Source organism: Bubalus bubalis, chromosome 6 (assembly GCF_019923935.1).
Source record: "Bubalus bubalis isolate 160015118507 breed Murrah chromosome 6, NDDB_SH_1, whole genome shotgun sequence".
Taxonomy (NCBI): Eukaryota; Metazoa; Chordata; class Mammalia; order Artiodactyla; family Bovidae; genus Bubalus; species Bubalus bubalis.
This window is the reverse complement of record NC_059162.1, coordinates 76,814,864-76,840,431: the sequence shown is the minus strand read 5'-3', so window position 1 is coordinate 76,840,431 and position 25,568 is coordinate 76,814,864. Positions and strand designations below refer to the sequence as shown.

Here is a 25,568-nt window from a genome sequence, read left to right as displayed (position 1 = left end):
GAACTGGGCATAGTAGGGGAGTCATAGTCTACTTCTAAATCATTTAACTTCCCCCCAACACACACGCTTTTTGCCACACATGCCATCCAGTGGAGGTTAACCATGCAGTGCAGAAAATGTTACCCTATTTCCAGAAATATATACTGCCCCCAGAACTTTGATGGCAAAATATTTTAATTTTTCATAAAGCTATTTCCCCCCACCCCATAGACACAACTCAAAAAAAAGAATCTGCATGCATGTGTTCCGGCTGAGCAGGAGGACGAGGTGTGCATATACGTACATGCATATACATACAGGTTTATTTAAATGATCAGATCTACACTTGTGGAGGCTGTTTGAAGCATCTTATCAAAAGAAAACACATTTTAAGCAAGAGGTTAAAAAAGTTTTTTAGACCCAAAGGCCATTTAATACAATAAATCCTACTTGGATAGTTTAGCAAACATTTTTTTTTTAAACCCACATCCAACAGACTGGTTAGTATTGGATACACAGATTTGGTTTCAAAGCTGAAATGCCCCTGGTGTAATAGATCTTCTCATGAAATTCGGTTATTTTATATTATGCCTTAAAAAATAGGGACACATATCAATTGACAACTTAAATATTAACTCAATAGGCTACCTGGTGATATAAATAGGGAAAAAAGTGGTCATGGATTAGGAGTGAGAAGACTATGACACCAGCCCATCTTGGATTGCAAAGAATGTTAAATTCTATCCTAGAACCTAAAACAAGAAAAAAAAAAAGAGTCAAATATTCCACTCCATATAGACCCCATCTGGCCCAAACCATTCCCCAAGGAGTGCACCCCCAACACATGAGGTTTACTAACCACCTGCTACAGATGTTACTATGTCACTAATTAACAATGATCACAGAAAATGTGTCATACCAGAGGTTTTGTTATCATACACAACACATTAGTGGCTGTAGGAGTCTTTCTCCAAGAACTACTTGTCAGAAGGCAAGCTGACAAATGTCCGCACCACTGGTCCAAGAAACCACAGCTAAGAGACAGAGCATTCGTTGGCATGTGGAGCTCTCTGGCACGCTCCCCGTTCTAGTAAAAACGGCTGGGATGTGGCGGGCAGTCCCAGTCGGGTGCTGAATCCTCCTACTCCTGGGCCTCCTTGCGGGTTAACTTGTAGATCTCAGTGGGCCCGTCCACGTGGGTGATTGTGGTGGTGAGCTGGAGTTCTTCCCCACTGTGTACACCCAGATCACCTGAAACAGGGATTTTGGTGTTAGATGTGATCAAGGAGGAAGGAGAAAGCAGGGATTCGCCTCACTAACAGCTGCCCAACCAGACCTCTTTCACATTCTGAGCCTAGAGAGAAAACTATGGCACAGATACCTAAAACTGGGGCTGACTCCCACCCTTTGCACTCGGACTTGGCAGTAATTTCTTTACATTTTTGTCTTCCAAAAAAGATTTTAATAACAGATGAGTCAGCTTAGTGCTTATATTATTCATAGTAATTATTAACATTTAATGAGAGCTTACTTTTTGTCTAGCGCTATTCTCAACACTTTATATATGATCTTTGTCAAATGCTTCATGCTGTTTCTGCATCTATTGAGATGATCATGTGGTTTTGCCCTCTGAGGCAGGCACTCTGGGCTTGCCAAGCTTTATAGGTGAGGAAGCTGGGAGGGAGGCCAGGAAGAGGTGCAGACACATGATGGAGGCAGGAAGGAAGGTCTGATTCCAAGACCACATACACATTTGCTGTGAATAATTTACAAAGCAGCTATGCCATGTGAAGGCAAAGAAAACCTGCCTATATTTACCAAAAGATTGGATAGGGTACTACATGTAATGCCTTTAGGAATAATTAGGGGGTTTCTCCACCAAGGAAAAAAGTACCAGAAATGTGCTCTGAATTTTCTGCTGCCTCCAGGATTCTACACAACACCAGTGTTTTGGAGTCATCTCCAGTGAACACAGGTATTCCTCTGCTAAAATGGCATAATGTGGCCTCTTTTCAACTATCAGGAGAAAAATAAGTTTCTGTGTTAAACCCTTAAAGTCTGCTACCTGCCATGAGACATTTAAGTGAATATATAACTGCACGCATGCTTAGTTGCTTCAGTCATGTCTGACTCTTTGCAACACCATGGACTGTACTCCGCCAGGCTCCTCTGTCCATGGGATTTCCCAGGCAAGAATACTGGAGTGGGATGTCATTTCCTTTTCTGTGAATATATAACCGGCGAAGGGAAAACGAAAAAACCCACACCCAATGCTTCTCAGTTAGACTGTGTATGGGGTGCATGTATATAGTCATATTTGCAGAGAGGGGGACTGGAGAACAAAAGGTTATGGTTATACCTGGGATTTTTATACTTACACATGTACACATATGATTTCATAGTTTTGAGGATTAAAATTTTTCCTAGTTCAAAGCATGGAATTAAATACACAAGCTCTGTTTTCCATTGGGATTCCATACCTTTACTCAGAAGAAAGCTCTAGTCTGACCCTCAGGACTAACATCTTGTCACTAGTTTAGGACCTGCGGCGCATCCATGAATCTGAAGGCCTTAGGATCCCAGGGACCACCCACTCACTGGCCCTGCAGGCTGCCTGGCTGGTGCCCTTCATGAGTGCCACATGGTGTTAGGTTTTCACTGTAGACCCTCGAAGGCTGTGGAACTACATCAGTCTTACGAAGTGCTGGCATGGCAGCTCTCTACCCAGGAGAATCCTTCGTCCTAGAAGGAGGGTCATTACTGTTGCAGAGACAGCTAATGGCAATTTGGGGCTGTACTAGCAAGTAGCCCACCACCTTCCTCTTTAGTATAGTGGTGAGTATCCCCACCTGTCACGTGGGAGACCAGGGTTCGATTCCCTGATGGGGAGGCAACATGCCCTTTTGGGCTTCCCTGATAGCTCAGCTGGTAAAGAATCTGCCTGTAATGCGAGATACTCCGGTTTGATTCCTGGGTCAGGAAGTTCTCCTGCAGAAGGGATAGGCTACCCACTTCAGTATTCCTGGACTTCCCTCGTGGCTCAGACGGTAAAGAATCTGCCTGCAATGCGGAAGACCTGGGTTCGAACCTTGGGTTGGGACAATCCCCTGGAGGACGACATGGCAACCCACTCTAGTATTCTTGCTTGGAGAATCCCCATGGACAGAGGAGCCTGGTGGGCTACAGTCCACAGGGTTGCAGAGTTGGACATGACTGACTTAGCACAGTATAGCAAGTATCCCATCAAAGGACAGGGGTGTCAATTCAGCCTCCAACACTCCTGACCCTTGGCACAGCATTAATAAGTGGAAAGTCTGCCTAAAGGTTTTACACAGAGCTGCCTGGGGCCATGTAGAGCCTTTCCCAGGTCACTAACTTGTTTTCTCACTGCTGCAACTTCTGGCTCACTCCTCATTCAAGAATAGGTATAAACCTCATATTTCTTGCTCAAAGCTAGTTCTGGATTTGCATATCTGGCTGAACCACCAAAACTTCAAAGCAGATTCCATGATCTGCATGTCTGAAAGTCATCAAAATTTCAAAGAGAGTCCTGACCACCCGAGCAGACCCATTAACAGCTCCAAGTGTTTACCTAAGAAATCCCTTTCATTGAAGACTTCTTGGAAATAGACATAGAGTGTAATTCTACTTCAGTTTTGAACCAAAGGTGCCAAGTATTTAAGCTTAAAATGTGATTCCAATTAGCAGGTCCTAGAAAATGTGTCTAACCCTACAGATTACATCACATGAAGGAACAAAATTACTTGTTGTTGTTTTTTTTTTAACAAATATTGTCCTATGTTGACTCTATTCTAAACACTTTATAAATATTAATGCATTTAATCCTCATTACCAACCCTTTGATAGAGGTACTATTTCATCATCCTCATTCTTTTGAAGAAGAAACTGAGGCAGAGAGAGGTCAAGTAACTTTCCCGAGGCCCAAGTTGATAACAGGATGTGGGGTTGGAACTGGAGAAATGAGGCTCCAGAATCCAGGTTCCTCAACCTTAAGCTATGCTGACTCTGAAATATTCAAGTTTCCAACTGCCATTGAGACTGCGGGTGAAGTATGAGTCCCCGTGCGATGCATTACCATCATAAATATATACATACAACAACTTGGATGAATTGTTCAGCATATTAATTTTGCTTTTGCATCTGATGAAAGAGAATTTATAGCACACAACATCAGTGTGTTGATAGTAAAGAGAGCTATTATTTATGAGTATTTACCGTATACACAATTAGGGGCTTAGCATGCCCAGTATTTCCTACTAAGATGTGAAGACACCGAGGCTCAAATAGGCAATGAATTTCTATAATGTGATCAGGCTTGCTCCCGGCAGAGCTGGAATGACAGCCCAGATCAATGGGATTCTGGCTAGCAAAATCTATGATCATGCATGGTTTTACTGTACCATGAAGGCCAACATTTTCCCCTTAGGGAACGGATGGGAATATGGCAGTGACATAGGAGTGGGGATCCCATCAAACTCCCTCTTCTGCCAAGGTCTCACTCCATCTGTTACCCTGCCTCTCTCAGCTTCTGCTGCTCAGCACACAAACATGCTTGAAGTCTTTTCCCTTCCAAGACAAAAAAAAAAAGCCCTTCCAAAAATGTGATATGTTGTTTATTAGGAAGGAAGGGCAAAATAAATGGAAAAGAATAAATTATGAAAGGAAAAAAAAAGAATTCTTTAGTTTGCAGTAAGTCTCTTTCCCTAGTTATGATGTCAATTCATCTCAGCTAATCAAGAATAAGATGAAGGCTTATTTTGAACCATTGTGAAATGAGACCAATCTCTGGCATTGAATGTAATCTCAAAGGACTATCAGTGGATCCATATCACATCCACGGATATGCAGCTGCTGCTGGATTTTAACTGCCTGGAATGCATACTGGGGATGTAGAAAGCTACACAAAATGCACTCTAATGATATAATAATGAGCACAGCTTCCTAAGATTGGCAGCATTCTAATGACAATCATTTGTATATCTCTGGATACTTTAGTCAAAAGAAGGGGAACTTCTAATTGAATTTCAAGGCTGTTTCACAAATTTGGGAGAGAGCCACCATTTTCTAATATTAATAAGGGCTACCTAATTCTGTCCTCACAAGCACTAGGGTAAATTAACACCTCATTATGCAGATGTGGAAGCCAGACAACTCTTACACCATGAGTTCATATTTATTTCTTGAGGTCACAGTATATATTGGAGTCAGGATTCCAAACCATCTGTGTCCTCTTCGAGACTTTATGTTCTTTCTCTAACACCCCTGCCTTTTCTGTGGAATTTTTTCCCACAACAAATCTCCTCCTATTCACCTTCAAAGCTAAGCTCAAATGATAATGATGTCCCCGGTTCATAGCAAAATGAAAAAAATCAAGGCACGAGTAATGTTTGTAAAGCGAAATTATTTCCATATCAAAGGACTGTTGTTTACTCTTAAGATTACATTCTTTCTGCATTTTGGGTGTTAACAAACTGGTGAATGGTGGGTTTTCTAAATCTTTAAAAAAAATTTTTTTTTCTCTTTTTTTAAAGAATGTAAATCACCAGGACAGTATCTGGTATGTAGTTAAGTGATCATTAAAATACCCACTGAGATGTCCTAGCATGGGCTGGTCCAGCTGCTCCCTGCTCTGCCTGGTTTCTCGTCCCACACCCTAAAACTGGTGTTCCCCACCAGGGTTTAGGGACAAACATGCAGCTAGAAAACAGGTGTGCTTTGGGAGGACTCAGCCTTTGTGATCCCTTCTGGGCAATAAGGCAGAGTGAGATCTTGGTGACACAGGGTTCAGGAACCCTGGGTCCAGCCATCTCTCAATTCCTTTCAACCATCAAGACAGTTTATAACAGGCTTGAAGTGTGCCATTTCCTGTCTCCAGACACTCAGCACCAGGCCTCTCTAAGAAGGGAACACATAAAGCCTAGACATTTTGCGTGCAATCTTAGCATGATGGCTGGAATCATATGCCATCCCTATTCATTTGTTGAAGTCCTATTTCCCAGTACCTCAGGATGTGAGTATTTAGACACAAGGTCTTTAAGGAGGTGACTAGTTTAAAATGAAGTCGCTGGGGTGAACCCTAATCCAATGTAACCATAATGCTATGATTTTTCCAGTAGTCATGTACAGATGTGAGAGTTGGACCATAAAGAAGGCTGAGCATCCAAGAGAACTGATGCTTTCGAACTGTGGTACTGGAGAAGACTCCTGGGAGTCCCTTGTACAGCAAGGTGATCAAATCAGTTAATCCAAAAGGAAATCAACCCTGAATTGGAAGGAGTGATGCTGAAGCTGAAGCTCCAACACTTTGCCACCTGATGTGAAGAGCCAACTCATCGGTAAAGACCCTGATGATGGCAAAGATTGAGGGCAGGAAGAGAAGGAGGTGACAAAGGATGAGATGGTGGGGTGGTATCATCGACTCAGTGGACATGAGTTTGAGCAAACTCTAGATGATGAAGGACAGGGAAGCCTGGCGAGCTGTAGTCCATGGGATCACAGAGTCGAACACAACTTAGCAACTGAACAACTTCTCATGAGAAAAAGAAATTAGGATATAGACACACACGGGGGGAGAACATGTGAAGACACAGGATGTCAAGCCCCACTTCAGAATCTGAGTCCAGTCCAGGGGCAAGGCCCAGTCCATCACTGCTCACAGACATCAAGGGGAAGCCAGGGAAACCATGGGTGTGAGCATATTATCTAACACACAAGCAGGGGAAAGATTGCAATAAAAAGCAGCCACTGTTTAAGCCTCACAACTCAGACCAAACATTTACTGAGGCAACAAAGGCCAAAGCCACCTTTTCCTGTGAAACAAGCAGCTGGAGACCTCAGGGGCCTCCAGAAGCTAAACTGACACCAAGCGGTAGCTCCGAAGGCATGGGGCCCGGGCTTGCTGCTGTGGCTTCCAAAAGAAAGGGTGTGTCGGACAGAAGCCATTCAGTACAAACAGAAATAGAAAGGAACCTGTCGGCAACTAGTGTCTCCTGTTCCCTATGTCATCCAGTCAGGAATTCCATTTCTTACTTTTTCTCTAAAACCTTCTGACAAGAATTTCGTAGACGAAATAACACAGAAATGAAACCTAGTATTGAGAATTGTCTGACTTCCTAAGCAGCTCCAACTTTTTTCTCTACATGAACCAGTAACTGAGGGAATCTGGTCAGTGCGTCCTGTGGGCAGGGCATCGATGTCGCGCCCCTGGGGTATGAAGCCTTCTCTCCAGGCTAAGGGTTACCACCAGCCTGTGCTGGAGTTCATTTCTGCCTGGGAAGACATCAGCAATGAGTCACAGAGCAGTTATGGAAACAGGTAAAAGGAAGAGCAGGCTTCTCAGGTGGTGCTAGTGGTAAAGAATTTGCCTGACATGCAGGAGATGCAAGAGATGCAGGTTCGATCCCTGGGTTGGGAAGATCCCCTGGAGAGGGCACGGCAACCCACTCCAGTATTCTTGCCTTGGAAATCCCATGGACAGAGAAGCCTGGTGGGATGCAGTCCAGTGGGTTGCAAAGGGTCGGACATGACAGAAGCAGCATTAGCATGCACACATGCAAAAGGAAGAGCTTTAATGAAAACCCAGGAGCAGCAGAGCAGGAAATGCGAATGGTCCCTGAAAGAGAATCTAAAGTATCTTTGCTAGATTAAAAAAAAAGTGTATTACGTTGACTGCGTATATGTATATATGCATCCTTATACAGACTAAATGATTGTCTGTAAACAGATGAACACATTGATCGTCTCGCATATACAGACTGATCTGAATGTGTTTATTATACCAACACTGTAGCTACAGTGGATCAACCAGCAGTTTGGAACCCAGAACACCACACCCCTGCCGCACCAATCAGCCGCTGACACATGAAAACATTCTGGCTCGGACAGTTTGGCTGGAGCTGTCCTGCCACGTCCCGGGTTTCAAGAGGCAGAAGAGGAAGTCCCATCTCCCAGACCGGGCTACTGGTTCTGTGAGAGCAAGGACTGTGTCTTTATCACTCATCCTCTCAAACCCCACACAGTGCTAAGCACTACGGCACCCACTGCTTCATTTCTATGGGTCACTTTCCAAGCCACACAATAAAGAGAAACAGAATTAAGTGAGAGAAAATGTGCTTTGGAAACCGACCCTTTCTCAAACCTGTCTCCCATTTCGCTTCTCTCCGCCATTCCTTGACGGAACGAGAGAAGCAAAAATCCAAGCTCTCTACTTTCACTTTCTTCCTACCCACTCCCCCTCCACATACACATACTTCTTGGCATCTCTTTCCATCTCCCAAACAAAATGCTTCTTAATGTCTCTTTTTCTTTCCTTAGCCTCCCTGGCTTCCGCTGCATCAGAAACTGCTTACCAAGTTCCTGGAAATGAGCTTTTTTCCAGTGGTCCACCCAGGATCCATCTCACGAAGGCAAGAAGAACACAACACACCTGGGATTCATTCTCCATAGCAAGAAATCCGAATTCTTGGCTCTGGACCTTAAAAGCTAGAGCGGGGAGGGAGTCCAAGCCATTTAAAAATAAAAACTTTCCACAAGAAAGGGAAAGAAGGCTGGGGGGAGGAGGAGGAACGCCATCCAGAGACTCAGAGAATTTAAAAATACAGTGTATCCCTCTGAGAGTTCATTTTCTAGGTTTCCACGTACTATTCCAAATTAGCTCTTTCCAAGGAGCTTCAAAATCTTGGTAAATGCTCCATAATTCCTGTGATACAGTGTGTGGTCTGGCATCGGATGAGGAGATGAAAAGAGAGCACAGAAGGAAAATGATCAGAGAACCCAACTTGGACAAGCCCTTTCCAGACACAGCACTGCCCAGGGACGCGAGAAGCACAGAAAGCCACCAGGGGCTCACTGACTGCTGCAGAGTCACAGCGGGTCGTATCATCACCACAGAGATGCTGAATTGTGTGACTATCGCGTTTATGATCAGAACAGGATCCCCGAAGAGTCTGCTGCTGGGCTGCTTGAATGATCTTCAACCAGGGCCCTACTGGCATGTTGGGCAGGACCACTCTTTACAATAAGGGACTGTTTTCCTCAATGTTGGACATAGAGCACCCCTAGAACGTGGCCTCTACATGCAGGCAGCACAACCCAGTCGTAAACGACAATCCAGAACAACCATGTCTGTTTCTGAACACCTCTTGGCATGGGATTCGGGGAATATGACCTCCTGTGGAGAATAGCTTTGAGCTTTCTGTGAAATTGCAGATCTGTGTGTTGTGTGGTCTTCAACAGCAACAAATCTACTGGGGAACAAATCAAGTACTTTCCTCAACTGTAAGGCTTGAAGCCTAGGACGGTGGCTGTTATCCTGGATGAGAAGTCCTCATGGGAGCCACCTAGCACCTGGCTCACAGGTCAAGCATCCAGTGTCACTAGGTAGAAGGCAGTAATCCTGCCCCTGTAGGCTTGGCCGCAGCTCTGGCCTCGCATGTGCCTGAAAGTGCTGGGCTTGGGTAAATTCTTACCAGTGTTTGGAAAACCCTTACATGTGACAGAATCACCCCCTGGATGGCCACTATATGAAACGAGGTGCTCTTCTGCCCCTTCCCTGCTAATAGGAAGGAAAACAATCACAAAACTTTATGTTCCCAGAAGACTTTAAGAGATCATCTACAGGTGGGAAAAATGGTGCACGGGGAGGGCAAGCAGTTTGACAAGTCACACAACAAAAACAAGCAGAACAGTTTACATCCAAAAACTGCTGCAGCATACCCGTAACTTTTACCTGCTAGGATTATCATTCCAACATCCCGGGAAGTCCAGCTACTGCTATAGGTGGTACTTCCCTGGAAGGCAGGAACTCCACCTTCTAGGTTCCTGCTTAATACTCTCAAGTCAAGGACAGGTCCATATGGTTTCTGTCACAGTCCAACAGGATGGCCATGAAATGAAACCAAGATTTTTGTTAACAAGTCCAGAACCTCTTCCTCTGGTATTTTAGAAGGCCATGGAGAGAGAACTGTGGTGCTGGAGAAGACTCTTGAGAGTCCCTTGGACAGCAAGGAGATCAAACCAATCAATCCTAAAGGAAATCAACCCTGAATATTTATTGGAAGGACTGATGTTGAAGCTGCAATACTTTGGCCACCTGATTTGAAGAGCTGACTCATTGGAAAAGACCCTGATGCTGAGAAAGAGTGAAAGCAAAAGGAGAAAGGGGTGGCAGAGGATAAGATGGTTAGAGAGCATCACTGACTCAATGGGCATAATTTGAGCAAACTCTGAGAGATAGAGGGGGACAGAGGAGCCGGGCATGCTGCAGTTCATGGGTCACGAAGGGTCAGATGTGACTTAGCGACTGAACAACAGCAACAACAGAGAGACCACATGCTCCCAATCACCATGCATATGGAAAACACAGAGTGCTGGCAGTAGAAAGGAAGCTGGAGCCTACCCAGCTCACATTCTTTCTAGAAGGGAAGTCACTCAGACCAAGAGGTGGGCAGGTGAGATAGGTGAGCCAATGGTCTTTACACTTGCCCAGGACCTATAGCCAGAGATACTGAGTATGACAGGAAGTCATGGAGTAGGAAGGAAGAGAACCCTGGTGTCTAGGATGCTTTGGTATAGAGTCAGGTGTAGTACTGCAGACCGTGGGTGAGACCATTCCACTACCCTTGACCCTCAGCACAGATGCCCTCTTCTTCCTGCCCTCTCTCTCATGTCATCACAGCCCTGTCTCAAGATCACTGGCCCATCTGTGAAATAAGAAAGCTAATCTAGAACTCTTATTTCTAAAGCATTAATGTAGGACTTCCCTGGTGGTCCAATGGTTAAGAATCCTCCTGCCAATGAAGAGGACACGAGCTTGTTCTTTAGAACATCAAAAAGATAGCCTGGAAAAAGGTTGCAGGGCCAAATGACTTAAGAATTTGGCAATGCTGTTACCCCTACCCATTTTAAAAGACTTCACAGTACAAATTAGTGTGCTAAAGGCATTAATATATCCTACAGTAAATCACAATAATGATGATTAAAAACCCAATGATTCTCAAACTTATTTGACCACTAAAACCTACCAGCATCCCATGGCAACAACATTCTATTGAATATAATTTGCCACACGCCAACTAGAGTGATTAGGAGGAAACATTTTGAATAGACTCAAAAGATGAATAGGGTTTTGTCAGGCCCAGATGGAGGTGGGATATGTCTGGGGAATAGGCATATGGCCAGGGCTTTAGTGGCTCAGACAATGCCAATGCAGGAGACCTGGGTTCAGTCTCTGGGTTGGGATGATGCCCTGGAGAAGCGAATGGCAACCCACTCCAATTCCATGGACACAGGGCCTGGCAGGCTGTATAGTCCATAGGGTCACAAAGAGTTGGACATGACTGAGCGACTAACACTGTCACTTCAGGGTAAAGCAGGTATGAAAAAACAGAAGAATAAAGGTGGAGCCAAACAATGTAGGCTGAAGTATGCAAAGAAAAAGGAGCTATCAGATGCGTTGCTTACCAGGCCCTCTTCCATGGTACTAGCACAGGCCCAGGCAGCAGTGTTCATTTCCCTCTGCCATGGCTGCTAGACAAGTGCCAGGCAAGCCCCTCCCTTCCCTTGGGTCTCAGTTTCCTCGTCTGTAGAACTGCTAGACTAAGTTCTCCAAGGCTCCTCGCAGCATCAGCACCACAGATAGCACATACTAGCACTTAAGGGGAGGAAGGCGATGGGGACAGGAGCGTGGCCATTGGTTTGGACAAGTCCACAGGCTTACAGGAGAATGAGCAGGGAAAAAATGAAGCCAGCTCCGCTTCAACTCAGGGCCCAGTCCCCATCCACCCAGTATCTCAGATTGTGGTTCTCAAACTAGAAGAATAAGTTTGGCACACTTTCCAATAGTCGACTTTGTTCAAATAATTGAGGAAAGCAAATTTAATTTTTGTAGTAAGACTGGGAGATATTGTAAACTAGAATGTAATATTCCCAATGCATTTTAAATATTTTTTAAAATGAGGATTCATAGAAATATCAGTCCTGTATTGGCTTTTTGTCTTATGGCCCCAGAGTCCCTAGAGGTGCTTGTTCACTCTTGGAGAAAACATTTGATTAGGGAACCTGGAGCTTTTGCTGCCTAAGTCTTGAAGAGTCAGAAGCCTACTTATCCTGAATAAAGCTATGCCAAAGAACTCACCGTTGGATTGGTCTTCCCCATAGTTCTTATGGGATGGTGCGTACAAGAACATCAAAGCAAAGACATACAGGTTCCACATGCCATAGATGCCAGTGAAAAAGGCACTGTTCACTTGGACCGTGACACCACCCCACTTCCAATGGCCTTCAGTCACCTATGGGAAAAAGGGGTGACATTCAATTGGAACCAAAAAGAAACAAGTCCAATGTAACAATCACCTAACACAAACACCAAGTCTCTCCCATATTTGGAAAAGTGAAGGGCCATGTAAGATTCCATTTTTTTAAAGGTTTTCTTTTTAAAAATTTTGGCTGTGGTTGGGCTTCATTGCTCCACATGGGCTTTCTCTAGTTGCAGTGAATGGAGGCTAATCTCTGTTGCAGTGTGCATGCTTCTCAATGTGGTGGCTTCTCTTGTTGCAGAGCACAGGTTCTAGGTGCATGGGCTTCAGCAGTTGTAGCACACAGGCTCATTAGTTGCGGCGCACGGACTCGAGAGCACCCGCTCGGTAGTTGTGCAGCACGGGCTTAGCTGCTCTGCAGCACGTGGAATCTTCCTAGACCAGGGACTGAACTGGTGTCCCTTACACTGCAAAGTGGATTCTTAACCACTGGACCACCAAGAAAGCCCCAAGATTCCATTTTTCAATCTGAATCATACTAGGATGAATTAAGATTAACTGAGGGTTTCCTATGTTGGGCACAAAGTCAGTGGTTCTCATCTTGCCTGCACATCAGCATCACCTGGAGAGTACCTCCTAAAACAGTAGTACATTGTTACACCTAATTTAATGAACCTGCATTTGCGTCTAACACTTCTCCAGTTATAGTTCCTCCCCTACTATCCACCTTCCACCTTCTGCAAGGTGGATGTAAACACCTTGTAGGCAAGACCAGTTCTGGTTTGTTTTCTGCCATATCTTCAGGACCTGATGTACCACAGCATTCATTAAATAAACAAATGGTCCTTGGACTGAGTAGCTTTCCTGGGTGGAGCAGTGTAGAGAAGCAGAAAGACACAGGCTCGAAGTCAGAAACCTGGCTTCAAATCCAGGCTCTCCCACTCCCTTTCTGTTTAATGTAAGAGAAGTAAGATTAAGACTCTAAACTTCAGTTTTCTTAGGTACAAAACAAAAACTTGCAGGGGTAACCACTAAGGAGAATTAGGTAAAAATATTTTTAGGAATTTCCTAGCCCACAGAAAACATTCAATAAATCTTATTTTATAATGTTACGTATGTAAGCCACTCACGAAGGTAATTATGAAGTTTTCATATGCTTTACAATTTGGCAAGAATGTTTTGAGGCTGGTTTTGTCTATGTTGATGACATGGTAATTGTTTTGAGAGCTATCTGATGACATTTGGATTGCCCTAAGAACTGTCAAGAAAACTGTGGAGCAGAGGAACTAAAAATTTGTGCTGGTTTTGAGATCAATGAAATGATTTTGACTACTGCCTGCTACAGGAAATCTTGAAAGTAAAAGTCGCTCAGTTGTGTCTGACTCTTTGTGACCCCATGAACTATACAGTCCATGGAATTCTCCAGGCCAGAATACTCAAGTGGATAGCTTTTCCCTTCTCGAGGGGATCTTCCCAACCCAGGGATTGAACTGGGGTCTTCCCCATTGCAGGCGGATTCTTTACCAGCTGAGCCACAAGGGAAGCCCACAGGAAACCTTAAATGGGAATAAAAGAAAGTGTTAGACAGCTGTTTCTGTGATAGCTTAATAAGGCTGGATTACATAATCCATCTCTAGGAGCCCCTCCTTCTAGCAGCTAAAGTATAAGATGGCAAGCTATCTCTAAATGTTAATGACTTATACAAGTAGGTTGCTTTCACCTCCTGTTTATGAGGCTGTGGGTCTATATTCATTTGGTACCCTCCATATAACTCATATGACTTACAGGGCCACCAGGAAGAATAAAGCTATAAGGGCAGGTATTTCCTTCTGGAAGACCTGGAATGTCAGTTAACCAGGTTAATGAATTATAGACTTATCACTTATTTACTTAGAGTTTGACCTTGGTCATACATAATTTTTCATTTTTGTGATTCATAAACAAACCACCATCACTAAGCTATTTCCTTTGGGAAATAATTCGCTATATGACATGCTCAGGGAAGTGTTAGCAAAAAAGGATTTCATTAGTGATTTTAGAATAATGTACCAGCATTCAAGCTATTCAGGACTGCTTCTTAGAAACATCACCAAATGTCACTCTTCTTACTTTTAAGTACAGTAATTCCATGTGTATGGAAGATCTCATTTAGCCTTAATAACAGCTCTATGAGGTAGGCAGGTAACATCTCAACTCATGGGTAAACTGTGACACAGAGAGAATCTTGCCCAAGACTATTCAGCTAGAAAGTTGTGGCTCTGGCCCACCAAAGAAGGTGGGTGTTCCTAATTACTATACAACACAAGAGTAGGAATATTATCTTAAATAGGATGAGTCTCTCACTTAGAGAGACTAAGAGACCTGACTATTATGTCAGGTCAAATTTCCTTTGAAATTCACTTAATTGGGCATTATGCATATATTTATACAGTGTATATATATAGAGAGTATATGTGCATTATATATATACTATATATATAGTTTGTATATTTAAATCTGTATAAAATATATATGCACTGTATATCTCAGATGTAGTAATGTTTGGTATATAACTGCATATACATGCAAAATACAATTTTACAGTAAAACCACTGAAATGAAATGCTTATGAGGGACACGCTGGAGCCAAGACTGGCTGAAGAAACGGTGGATCCATGCCCCTTGCCCATGCCTGCTTCAGGACATGTGCACTTGTTTAGAATGGAGTTGCAGAATTACCCATACTCTTTAATTTGTAATCTCTAAATGCGTTATTTCCTGCTGAGGGCAAAGAGTTGAATTTGCATAACTGGACTGTATACATAACGTCACTCTACTGTTAGGAGACCCCATTGTGCTTTCCTCTCTCCTCTCTCAATTATTCATGCTTGAGACATCCTGAGCTCTGAGTACATTCCCACTAATACATACCACAATGAGCAGCCTCAACAGAGCAGGCCTTGTGAGTCCAAATCTTATGAATGCTAAGGCAAAGAGGTGACAGTCACGCTCTTTAAACTTTCGAGAGAAGAATCAGGTAGCCCCAACCACAAAAAGAAAAAGGAAAATAATCTCCCCTCTACCTAAAGTCTTATTTCTAAAAGTCCCCGTTTTTCCTGATTTCACATTTGAACAATTTACTTTTGTGTGAAACCACCCAATTATACCCCTGTAGCCAAGTGAAGGTCAAATCCCTTTACACCCAGTAGTCTTGACAACCAGCATTCCACTTCACAACAAGATTTCCAGATCCCAGACACAGGCTCTCTTACTGGAAACATTTCCTCTATAAGTAACAGAATGAAGTGATGACATGCCCAACCCCCCCCCTCCCACCACCCCCCGCCAAAAAACAAACCTGCAGACTGGCTCTCTGGGAGTTTGCTGCATATGACTTGACCTGAATGTCAGGTACCTGGAGTCCCCTTCATGAAGGTCAGTGACCTTCTCTCCTGCACTGCACTTCTGTTCCCTACTGCCTGCCACCTCTAAATGGAACGCCTCTTTCTTTTCCAGAGTGAAGGGGCTAAAATACCAGACTGTGATGTGCCATCGCCCGGTTGCTATGACTGAGGCCATTAAAATGGCAGGCATTAAAAGACTGCACCTCAGTACCCAGCTACAAAGCCTCAAGGTCACCGCATTCCACAGCTTCCATCAGCCTTTCATTCCTGGCCTCAGAGCTTCAATATCCTGGCGAGATCCCCTCGCATTATATTTCATGGGGCTTAAATGCAAGCTCTCCCAGCAAGTCTGAGAGTATAATGGGAGTTTTTAATACATTCCTTTTACCTAAGGCTGGGATCTATTTCAAAAAGTTACCCAATAGGTTTCCTTTCAGGTGAGCTCATTGCTGAGACATTCCAAAATGACATTAAAAAATAAATCCTCTGATGACTGTATTAATACAGTACCTGGGACACTGAGAGTTATGCCTGAAAACGTCTTAGATATCTAAAAATAAACCTTAAAAAAAAAAAAACCAACCCAGCAGGAGGACTGTAAGGAGCTAATGGAATCCAAAAGACCTCATTGCTACCCTCTTCGAGTTGAAATCCACTCCAGGCTGACTGTGGACTGTTGCAGCAGATAGAAAAAGCCAGCCACAGGCTGGAGCCCTGCTAGAAAATACCAGGGCAGTAGAATATCAATCTTTTTCTAAAAGACACAAAGTCTGCAACTTGGAAGACTGGCCTCCTTTGCTTCAAAAAGGTGCACTAATTAAATATGTACAAGATAAATTTGGGCAACACGTAGCCACCTTAAAGACCAGCACAAAGTCCCTCTTGACTTCAGGTGGGAGGGACTCTGCAGAAAGCAAGTGGGGTGGGGTAGGGCTGTGGGGGATGACTTCAGCTTTCTAAAGTTGCAGACAGACTTTCCTGGCAGTCCAGTGGTTAAGACTGCGCTTCCACTACAGGGAGCATGGGTTCAATCCCTGGCTGGGAAACTAAGATCCTGCATGCCACACAACACAGCCAAAAATAAATAAATAAGAAAATAAAGTGGTAGAAATACGTTCTGGGAGGAAAAGTGCCCTTTCTTTTTGTCTCCCTGAGAACGTATCTTGGTAATACCTTTTAATCCTCAGCTACCTTCCTCAAGGTTCTGTTTCTCCAAGAGTGCGTCCTGCTCTCTCAGCCTTGCAGAACTAGCTGTATTATGTGTCACAGTGCGTTACTGAGGGACTGGAGGACTAGAAAGCTTTTTGGTCACATGAGGGAATCAACCAAGGGATAAACCTGGCCTCAGACACCCTTGTTGGAGCCTCAGCTGGTTGAATAAAAAACTTATTCAGAATTTGAAATATTTTTACCGCATTTGGAGTGGAAAGTGAAGTTTCCAAAGTTTTATAAACAGTCTGATACAAACACAGCACTGTTATAGGTCAAAGCAAAGGTGGTGAACAGAACTTCCTAAGATATGTATGCGTATTTATTTTTTTCTACTCACTTCAGCCTTCAGCAGCAGCACTAGCTCTGCTGAGACATAGCCAACAGGGCTCTAGGGCTTAGAGGCACCCTTGAGTATCCCTGGATAGAATTCAAGGGGTCCATGAACTAGAGTGAGAAAAAATTATATCTTTATTCTCACCAGTCTCTAACTGAAAGGCTACCATTTCTTTCCATTGTGAATGTAAAAAATAAATTCCCATAGTATTAGCACCACCTGCAATTTTGTCTCCAATAGAAATCATATTTTCATATCAATTATACTACAGATCTGAAATATCTGTAAAAGTATAATTGCAAATATATACCATCTATCTGTATGATTCCCTTTTAAATCCAAGTATTCTGTTTACTTAAAAACACTCAAAGAAGAGGCTTTTGGATGTTTAGAAGGCCATGGCCTTCACCCAAGTTTGCCTAAGGGGTCCAGAACACACAAAAAGCTTAGGAGCCCCTCTCCTAAAAGGAAGCTTGCTAGCTGAATGGGGCAAGTCTTGTCGTAAGGCTATACCTGCATTACTAACATTCTTAATTTTAGCCAAATATAGGGATGACAGAGCAATTGGCAAAGAAAATCAGAAAGATCGGATTCTGGTCCCTAACTTACTGGACATCCTTTGACACAACATTCACCCTTGTTGCTATTCATGCTCACAGTGTGCCAGGCAGTCCACAGATCCCTTTATAAGCATTACTTCATATGATCCCTACAGCCACCTATTTCAGGTGGTACTGTTACATCCATTTTATGGATAAGAAAATTAATCCTTGGAATTGTTAAGTAATCCATTCACAGCTCACCCAGTGGAAGATAGCATAAATGGGAAATGTCTCTAAGGCCATTAAATTTCATATTCTAGCAAACTGGGATATCCTACCTACCCAAAAGACTTGTGTGAAGCTCAAAAGAATGATAGATACCTAAGCTTCCCTGGTGGCTCAGATGGTAAAGAATTTGCCTGAATTCGGGAGACCTGGGTTCAATACCTGGGTTGGGAAGATCCCCTGGAAGAGGGCTTGGCAATCCACTCCAATATTCTTGCCTGGAGAATCCCCATGGACAGAGGAGCCTGGTGGGCTACAGTCCATGGGGTTGCAAAGAGCCGGACCAACTGAGCGACTAAGCACAGCACATGATTTCAACAGTACTTTCCACTTTCCAAAACAAGTTACCGATATTTAAAAATCATTATCATGACTGAGATTTTCAAGTATAGCAAAGTTTTGAGTTTTGGAAATAACTAGCAAAAGGATCGGAGAAGGCAATGGCACCCCACTCCAGTACTCTTGCCTGGAAAATCCCATGGACGGAGGAGCCTGGTGGGCTACAGCCCATGGGGTCGCACAGAGTCAGACACGACTGAGCGACTTCACTTTCACTCTTCACTTTCATGCACTGGAGAAGGAAATGGCAACCCACTCCAGTGTTCTTGCCTGGAGAATCCCAGGGATGGGGGAGCCTGGTGGGCTGCCGTCTATGGGATCGCACAGAGTGGGACATGACTGAAGCGACTCAGCAGCAGCAGCAAAAGGATAAAGCTCTATAAAGGGGACTTTTGAAATATATTTCATGTTGTAAACGGCAATATAATTATTATAAAGAATGGCTGATGGACTGTAAAAGGATCTATGTTAATGCTAGATAAGGATCAAATCAAATTAATACTTGCTCCTTGTTATTCTGCTACGGAGCTTGATAAGTTATTCTCTAAAGTGAATGAAACAAGTGCCCTTCAATCTAGCAGCAGGCTTTTATTTAATAACTTTTTCCTCCTATGAGACTGCACTGAAAGGAAAATTCAGTCTACCTCTGGAAAAGTGATAACAAGTCCCAGATCAGAGCAGCCTAAAACAAATAGCTTGATGAGCTGCCCAGCATAACAACTTCTTCACTCCTTTCACAGTAGCTCTACAGAATTTGCTGTAAAGTAGAGGCACCTTTTCAGGACATTCTCATTCTGACCTCTTTGGGTCCACTTACCTGACTAACAATGAAGAAGATGACAGTCATGGCAGCACAGGCCAAGGTGATAAGCATGAGGAACTTGAACCTGAAAATTAGCCCCTATTAGGAAAGAAAGAAAGAGCAGTTTTAACACTCTACCACCAATCCTTTTCTCAAAATATAAACCTATCAAAAGCTAATTTTAAAGAAATCTGTAAAACCAATCCCTAAGAGTGACAGTAAAATAATTTCACATAGTAACATTTCTCCTGCAGAGGTGAATGTGGCTGAAAAATTTATTGGGCCAAATATCTCCTAGCTTCTTATCTCTCATGAAACAGTGATACCAGAGCCTGGGAAATTACATTCACAGCACGTCATGAGGCTGCTAATTTCCCTGCTAAGCTGGTTATGCTTCTCTGCAAGGGTTCAAAGTTACCAAATCCAAGTTTTCTGCGGTTGTAATAAAATTCTGCTCCAGTGAACAAAAAGAAATGTGCATATTAATCAACATGAAGTGGATTTGGTTGCATTTTCTCATGTGTCATTCCAGTTCGAGACATGGGCAAAGCTTCTGAAAATACCCCCGCTTTCCTGAGAGGAGTACTGAGGGAACCTGTGTTTCCGGGAGAGAGGCCTCTTATTCAGGGGCTCTTATTTTTGCTGTCTATGAAAACCCTGTAGTTCTGCAGTTTCTGTTTCTCTTTTCACAAAGGAATGAGGCCCATGCCTCCAAGGAAGTGGCATGAGCCCAAGGGATCCTTGAAAAATTAAGAATGTGTTGCCTGCATCAGAGATGTCAGTCTGTCTAGCGTGTCTCTTGAATAGGGGCATGATCTGTAAACAAAGATCACTGAACTCTATGTGAGCACCTGCTGAATATTTTAGGGAAAAGTTGGCTAACTGAAATCAGATCACCTGGGCTGAATCCTACTCTAAAGGCTGATTCTCAGCAGGAGAATTTTAAATAAAGCCTCACTCCAAGCCAAATCCCAATTCTGCTATAGTCAGGTCTCCTATCTAGTTCGCACCCACATTCCATTCCAAAGCTGAAGAACCTGCTGAACAAGTTTACTCTTTATTGAGGATAGAAAGACATTTATACCACAGAAAACTCTAAGACCTAGATAAGCCAGAAAGCCAGATGCCTCTTAGAGCAGGATTTAGCCTTTTATTTTGCCCAGACAGCCTATAACACATGCGAATCTCTGTGTATTTGAAATAGAGGCTTCCATATCCCCCACATGTCCAGGCATAGTGGGGCGGGTGTGTGCGTGTGTGTTCTTATCAAGCAGGGGCCAGTGAGCACCAGTTCCTCAGTGTGAGTCCAGAGATGTGCTGTTCCTGGTGAATCTGAAGTTCTTGCTTCGTCGCAAAAGAATTCAGACAAGTGATAGATAAGAAGTGAACTTATTTAGAGAGGAATACTCTTCAGACCGAGTGTGGGCTATCTCAGTAAGTGAGAAAAACTTGGGAGAAACACAATCCACAGAGTGTGCTCCATTTCATAGGCTTGAGAGTCCCCAAATAGGGCATGGTTAGCTTTTATGGGTTGAGTAATTTCATAAGCTGATGAGTGGGAGGATTATTCCAATTATTTTGGGGAAAGGGTGGAGATTTCCAGGAATTGGGCCACCGCCCACTTTTTTGTCTTTTATGGTTAGCCTCAGAACTGCCCTGGTTCTAGTGGCTGTATTACTTAATGTGCTAACGTATTACAATGAGCACATAATGAGGCTCATACCGGTCTTGGACACTGTTACTTCTAAGTTCTTGTCATGTTCTATGGCCATATCATTCTTTTAAAAGGCTGTGCCCTGCCCCTTTCCCTTCTGTTTCATTCCCCTCTCAGTAGTTTTACACTCATATTCTTATGGGAAGCAGAGGGGCAACTGCCTTCTGTAACTGCTTCAAGGCTGAGTAGGGGTGTCGACCCTGCCTGTCAGGGAGTAAAAATCTCTGAGTGCCTGATCTAGGGGTTGCAGGGGCAGGAGAGAGTCTTGTTTTAAATTGGTTGGGCTGGAATCCTCATGTAGCCATCATCTTGATGTGGAACTGTTGTAACAGCTTCCATAGACTTTATATGAATCTCCTTGATGATGAAGCACTTTTTGTAACAGCAACAGAGTACAAAAGTATCTATAAATGATAAAAGACTTAAAACCACAAGGTTAAACATCTGATTACAGTTTAATCAATAATGAAACTTGGTTACAGTAACCAGAATTACAAATGATTATATTTAAGTTAACATATCAAATAATCCTAGTCAAATATCTCTCTTTGAGATACCTCAGGGACCCACTAAAGTATCCCAAAGTTAGCTGGAAATCAAAAGAACTTTAATTAAAATTCAATATTTGGGAAGCTTGTCAAAAAGTTTTAAAACACTTGATCAAATAAGATCTAAGTCACTGTGAGACCACATTTGTACCTTAACCAAAATGACAATAAAAGATTTTAAAGGCAAAGAAATTTTAAATCTGTTACCATAGGCAATTCAACATTTTAAGAAAACTTGTCCTTTTAACAAAGAGAAAGCCCAAATTCAGGTTCTGCACGAACTTACTTTTTAAATTAATTTACTCAATTACATGTATTCCAAACTTAGTCAATTCTGGCCACGCAATTTCCCTTTTCTCAGGGTCCAGTTTCCATAAACCCTCCATCACTGTCCCTATCCATCACTTTATTTTTTTCCATCTAGAAACAACTGGAAGACAGACTTACTTTCTTTTCCTTTAATAAAATGCAATCCCACTGCTCATAACTTTTTTACTGAAAACACACAACCCACTTTCCTTAAAAGCTTTTTTTCACATCGAGTTAATTTTCTTGTTGACAAATTTGTGAAAGACAAAATGAGATCTTTTTTGACCTCTAATAAATCTAGGTACAATAAAGGTATTATATTTAATGTTGATGACACTAAACACATGTCTATATCAATCAAATCAATAAGTTTAGGCACCTCCAATCCCAGATATCTGTTTAGTACAGAAAATCTTACAGATGACATGAACCTGAACTCTGTTCTGGCCAGTTTTCTGAGTGTTTGTATTACTATAAGCACTTAATTTCCTTTTGGCAATACCATACATCTACAACACAGATACATACAAACACGCAAACACAGAGACCTCATAGTTCCTATTTCAAAATTTCAGCCCTGAGTCGGTTACAAAAATGTAAAATCCATCAGTTACAAGGGGTTGGATTCAAACGGGGCTTCTGGCAGCTGGAACAAATCAAGGTCACTTATCTAGATAGCTAAACCCTTTCTTTCTGGTCTTTACAGAGAAGATACTTAGTATTTCCATTTATCCTTGACTAGTCAGTTCTAAATTACCTTACCCCCTTTTAAAAAAATTTGCATTTAAAAAAGATGGCAGAGATAAGGGTTCCTGAAGACCACCAGGTAGGATTTGATGTATTACAGGGAGATTGGCATAGCACCAAAAGTCTGTATTTAATGAATTTTTAGATTAGGGGTTGGAGGCCTCATCGAACCTCTGATTTTATGGGGTACTGGTGCCCGGAAGGGAAGTGATTAGTTTCCTTTGAGGTGAGTTTTATAGGAGTGACAAATTTTGCCTTCCCTGGAATTTCCTATGGAAATCAGATTCTGAGGGAATATTTTGGATTGGATCATCCATGTCTTATATAATACACAGTCCAGTCAAAAACACTCCTTCACTTTGGTCTTCAGAGAAAGAATTACCCCTAAAGCTAAGAGAAAATCACTTCCCAATAATGGGTTAGGGGTATTCAGGCATGACAAGAAACTTGAAAGTTTTGAGTCAAGTGCAAGTTAAAAGGGTGATAAAATATTTTAGTTTTAGCTTTCCTTCTGCAACAGAGCAGGTTTCAGGGGCAAGGGACCCAGTGTGAGAAGTCTGCACAGAGTTAGTGTTTCCCATGTCCGCTAGAAATTGGACAAGCTCACCTGCTACAATGGTCACCTGTAGCACCTCCCATGTGATGATGACTGTCTTCTCCGAACGCTTGGGAGGTCCCAGGTCCTGTCAATCAACCACTGCCATGACTAGCATGGGGGAATTTCCTCACTTCCTTCAGAGCTGGGGGCAATCCCCTCCTCCAGTGACCCATCTTATAAACTGGGCACGGCAGCTAGGGTGGAGGCTGGGACATGTTTCCACGGCATTCCTTGATCTAGTGTTTAGGGTTCCCAGAGCTAAAACATGCTCCCTTTCTGGTGGGAGTCTTCTGGGAGTACTTCTGGAGTAACCAGGAGGTGGATTAGGTCTTGTCATGACAGCTGCCAAAAGCCTGGCTTGTTGTCCTTCCTTAAGTCATGCATTTCTTCTTTTCCTCCTCAGCGTGCTCCTTATTGTTAAAAACACTGAAGGCTGGGTCTATAAGAAGATTGAGAGGGGTCTGGGGCCCCTTAAGTTTCTGAAGCTTCTGACAGATGTCAGGGGCTGACTGACTAATGAAGTAGGTTGCAAATAATCAAGTCTGAAATAGGGCTGGATTTTCATCTTGGACTTGGGTGATCTATTTAACCTTATCATAGTTAACAGGTTTAATTATGCATCATTTCATCCCTTTAATGAGGCAAAGGATCCCTACCAGCATAACCAGCCTGGCCTGGCTGATAGTCCCAAATGGGATCCATTAGAGGCACGGCTGTCAGGCCAACAGGGCATCGATGTGGTTGGGCAATGTGTAATTTATCAGCATATTTTTGAGCCTGTGCCCCAATACGGGCCTTTTCCTCACTGATGCAGCAGTGGGAAAGGATAAAATTTAAAGGAAAGAGTCAGTACCTGGAATTCTTCAGTAAACCAGCTAGAGTCCTCTGAGAGTCTGCCTAAGCAGGTGAGGCACTGGTTAAGGTCAGACAAGGAATAAGGTGTGTGGACTCTGGGTAATTCCCTGAGGCATACCTACTATTTTCTGAAGGGGGCAAGGAGGCTTTGGCTGCATTTGTGTGTGGAAATGCAAAGACGCTTTGCATTGTGTGTGGTGGAAGGGCAAAGACGCTTAACAGGCAGGGGAGAGGCTGAAGTTGGTGGAAGAGTGTTGGGACTTGGGTCTTCTCTCTGGGGCTCCTGTTCTACCACGGGTGCAGTGGGCTTTTGTGTAGTCCGAATAGGTCCCTGTCGGCAAGGTTCCCTAACATGGAAATTGAATAGCTCTGGGTTTTCTCTTAGGGCCATAAAAGCCTGTATAAGGAATTTCTATTCATTTTCCCTGACTTTTGCAAAAAGATGTCTAACTGTAGGGTGGTACTATGGCTAAAGCTCCCATTTTCTGGCCAGGCCTCATCATCCTGAAGTTTATAATGGGGCCAGGCTTCATTACAAAAACAAATGAGCTCTTTTGTTTTAAAGAATCTAGAGGGCTTCCCTGGTGGCTCAGTGGTAGAGAATCTACCTGCTAATCCAGGAGATGCAGGTTCGATCCCTGGTCTGAGAAGATCGCACATGCCGCTGAGCAACTAAGCCCGAGCACCACAACTACTAAAGCCTGTCTCTAGAGTCCAGGAACTACAGCTGCTGAGCCCATATGCCACAACCAGTGAAGCCTGCATGCCATAGAGCCCCGTGTTCCAACAACAAGAGAACCCGCTGCAATGAGAAGCCCTAGTACCACAACTAGAGAATAGCTCCTGCTCACTGCAACTAGAGAAAAGCCCACATGGCAACAAAGGCCCAGGACAGTCAAAAATAAATAAATAAAATCACTTCTTAGAAAAAGAATCTAGAGAAAACAGGTCCCAGTGACTCAAAATGCACTGCAGGGGTGAGTTCTTGGGGATGGAGGAGGTGTTCCCCATCATTTCTTCAGGGAGAGAATGCTCCTATACCAGAGAGGAACACTTTCACTACAAGATCCCATGAGGGCTCTCTGAGAGTGGACTGGTTCCAAGTGCTCCTGACCACCTATCCTGTCCACTTTATCCACGACAAGTTAGCTACTCCCTGCTATGGCAGTAGTGGGGCCCATGTCCTATCCTGACATCCATGGTACCCAGCTTGAGTGACCTTCCTGAAGGCTTCTCTATAGATTCTATAGATTAATCCCTGTGTTCCAGGTGATGCTGCTTTTGGAAGGACATCCTCATGGTTCTGCCTATGAGCTCAGTCGCTAAGTTGTGTCTGACTCTTTGTGACCCCGTGGACTGTAGCCCGCCAGGCTCCTCTGTCCATGGGATTTCCCAGGCAAGAATACTGGAGTGAGTTGCCATTTCCTCCTCCAGGGGATCTTCCCAACCCAGGGGTCGAACCTGCGTCTGCTGTATTGGCAGACAGGTTCTTTAGTACTGCACCACCAGGGAAGCCCCTTCATTATTCTAAGACCTATTTAAGTCCTAGCCTTTTTCTCTTAAGGGTGGTTAAGTTTTGGAAAACAGGCAGTGGCCATTAAGGGAGATGGTGTGTGAAAAAGAAAAAGATAAACCTCTTTCCCCTT

General features: G+C 43.4%; 1 protein-coding gene and 1 non-coding gene across 3 annotated transcripts in view; one reads left to right on the top strand and one right to left on the bottom strand.

The window, feature by feature from the left end:
- Nucleotides 1–380: 380 nt before the first annotated feature.
- WLS (Wnt ligand secretion mediator) overlaps nt 381–25,568 on the bottom strand; it is a 116,485-nt gene continuing 91,297 nt past the window's right edge. For both annotated transcript variants that reach the window (XM_044944868.2, XM_025288490.3), the window contains 3 exons: nt 19,167–19,250; nt 12,134–12,287; nt 381–1,230 (listed from right to left, as the gene is read on the bottom strand). In XM_044944868.2, coding sequence (XP_044800803.1) covers nt 1,121–1,230; nt 12,134–12,287; nt 19,167–19,250 — 348 coding nt within the window. In that variant the 3' untranslated portion in view covers nt 381–1,120. The remainder of the gene's footprint in view (nt 1,231–12,133; nt 12,288–19,166; nt 19,251–25,568) is intronic.
- On the top strand, nt 2,798–2,869 carry TRNAD-GUC. The gene has a single exon. It is a non-coding gene; the product is annotated as a tRNA-Asp (tRNA).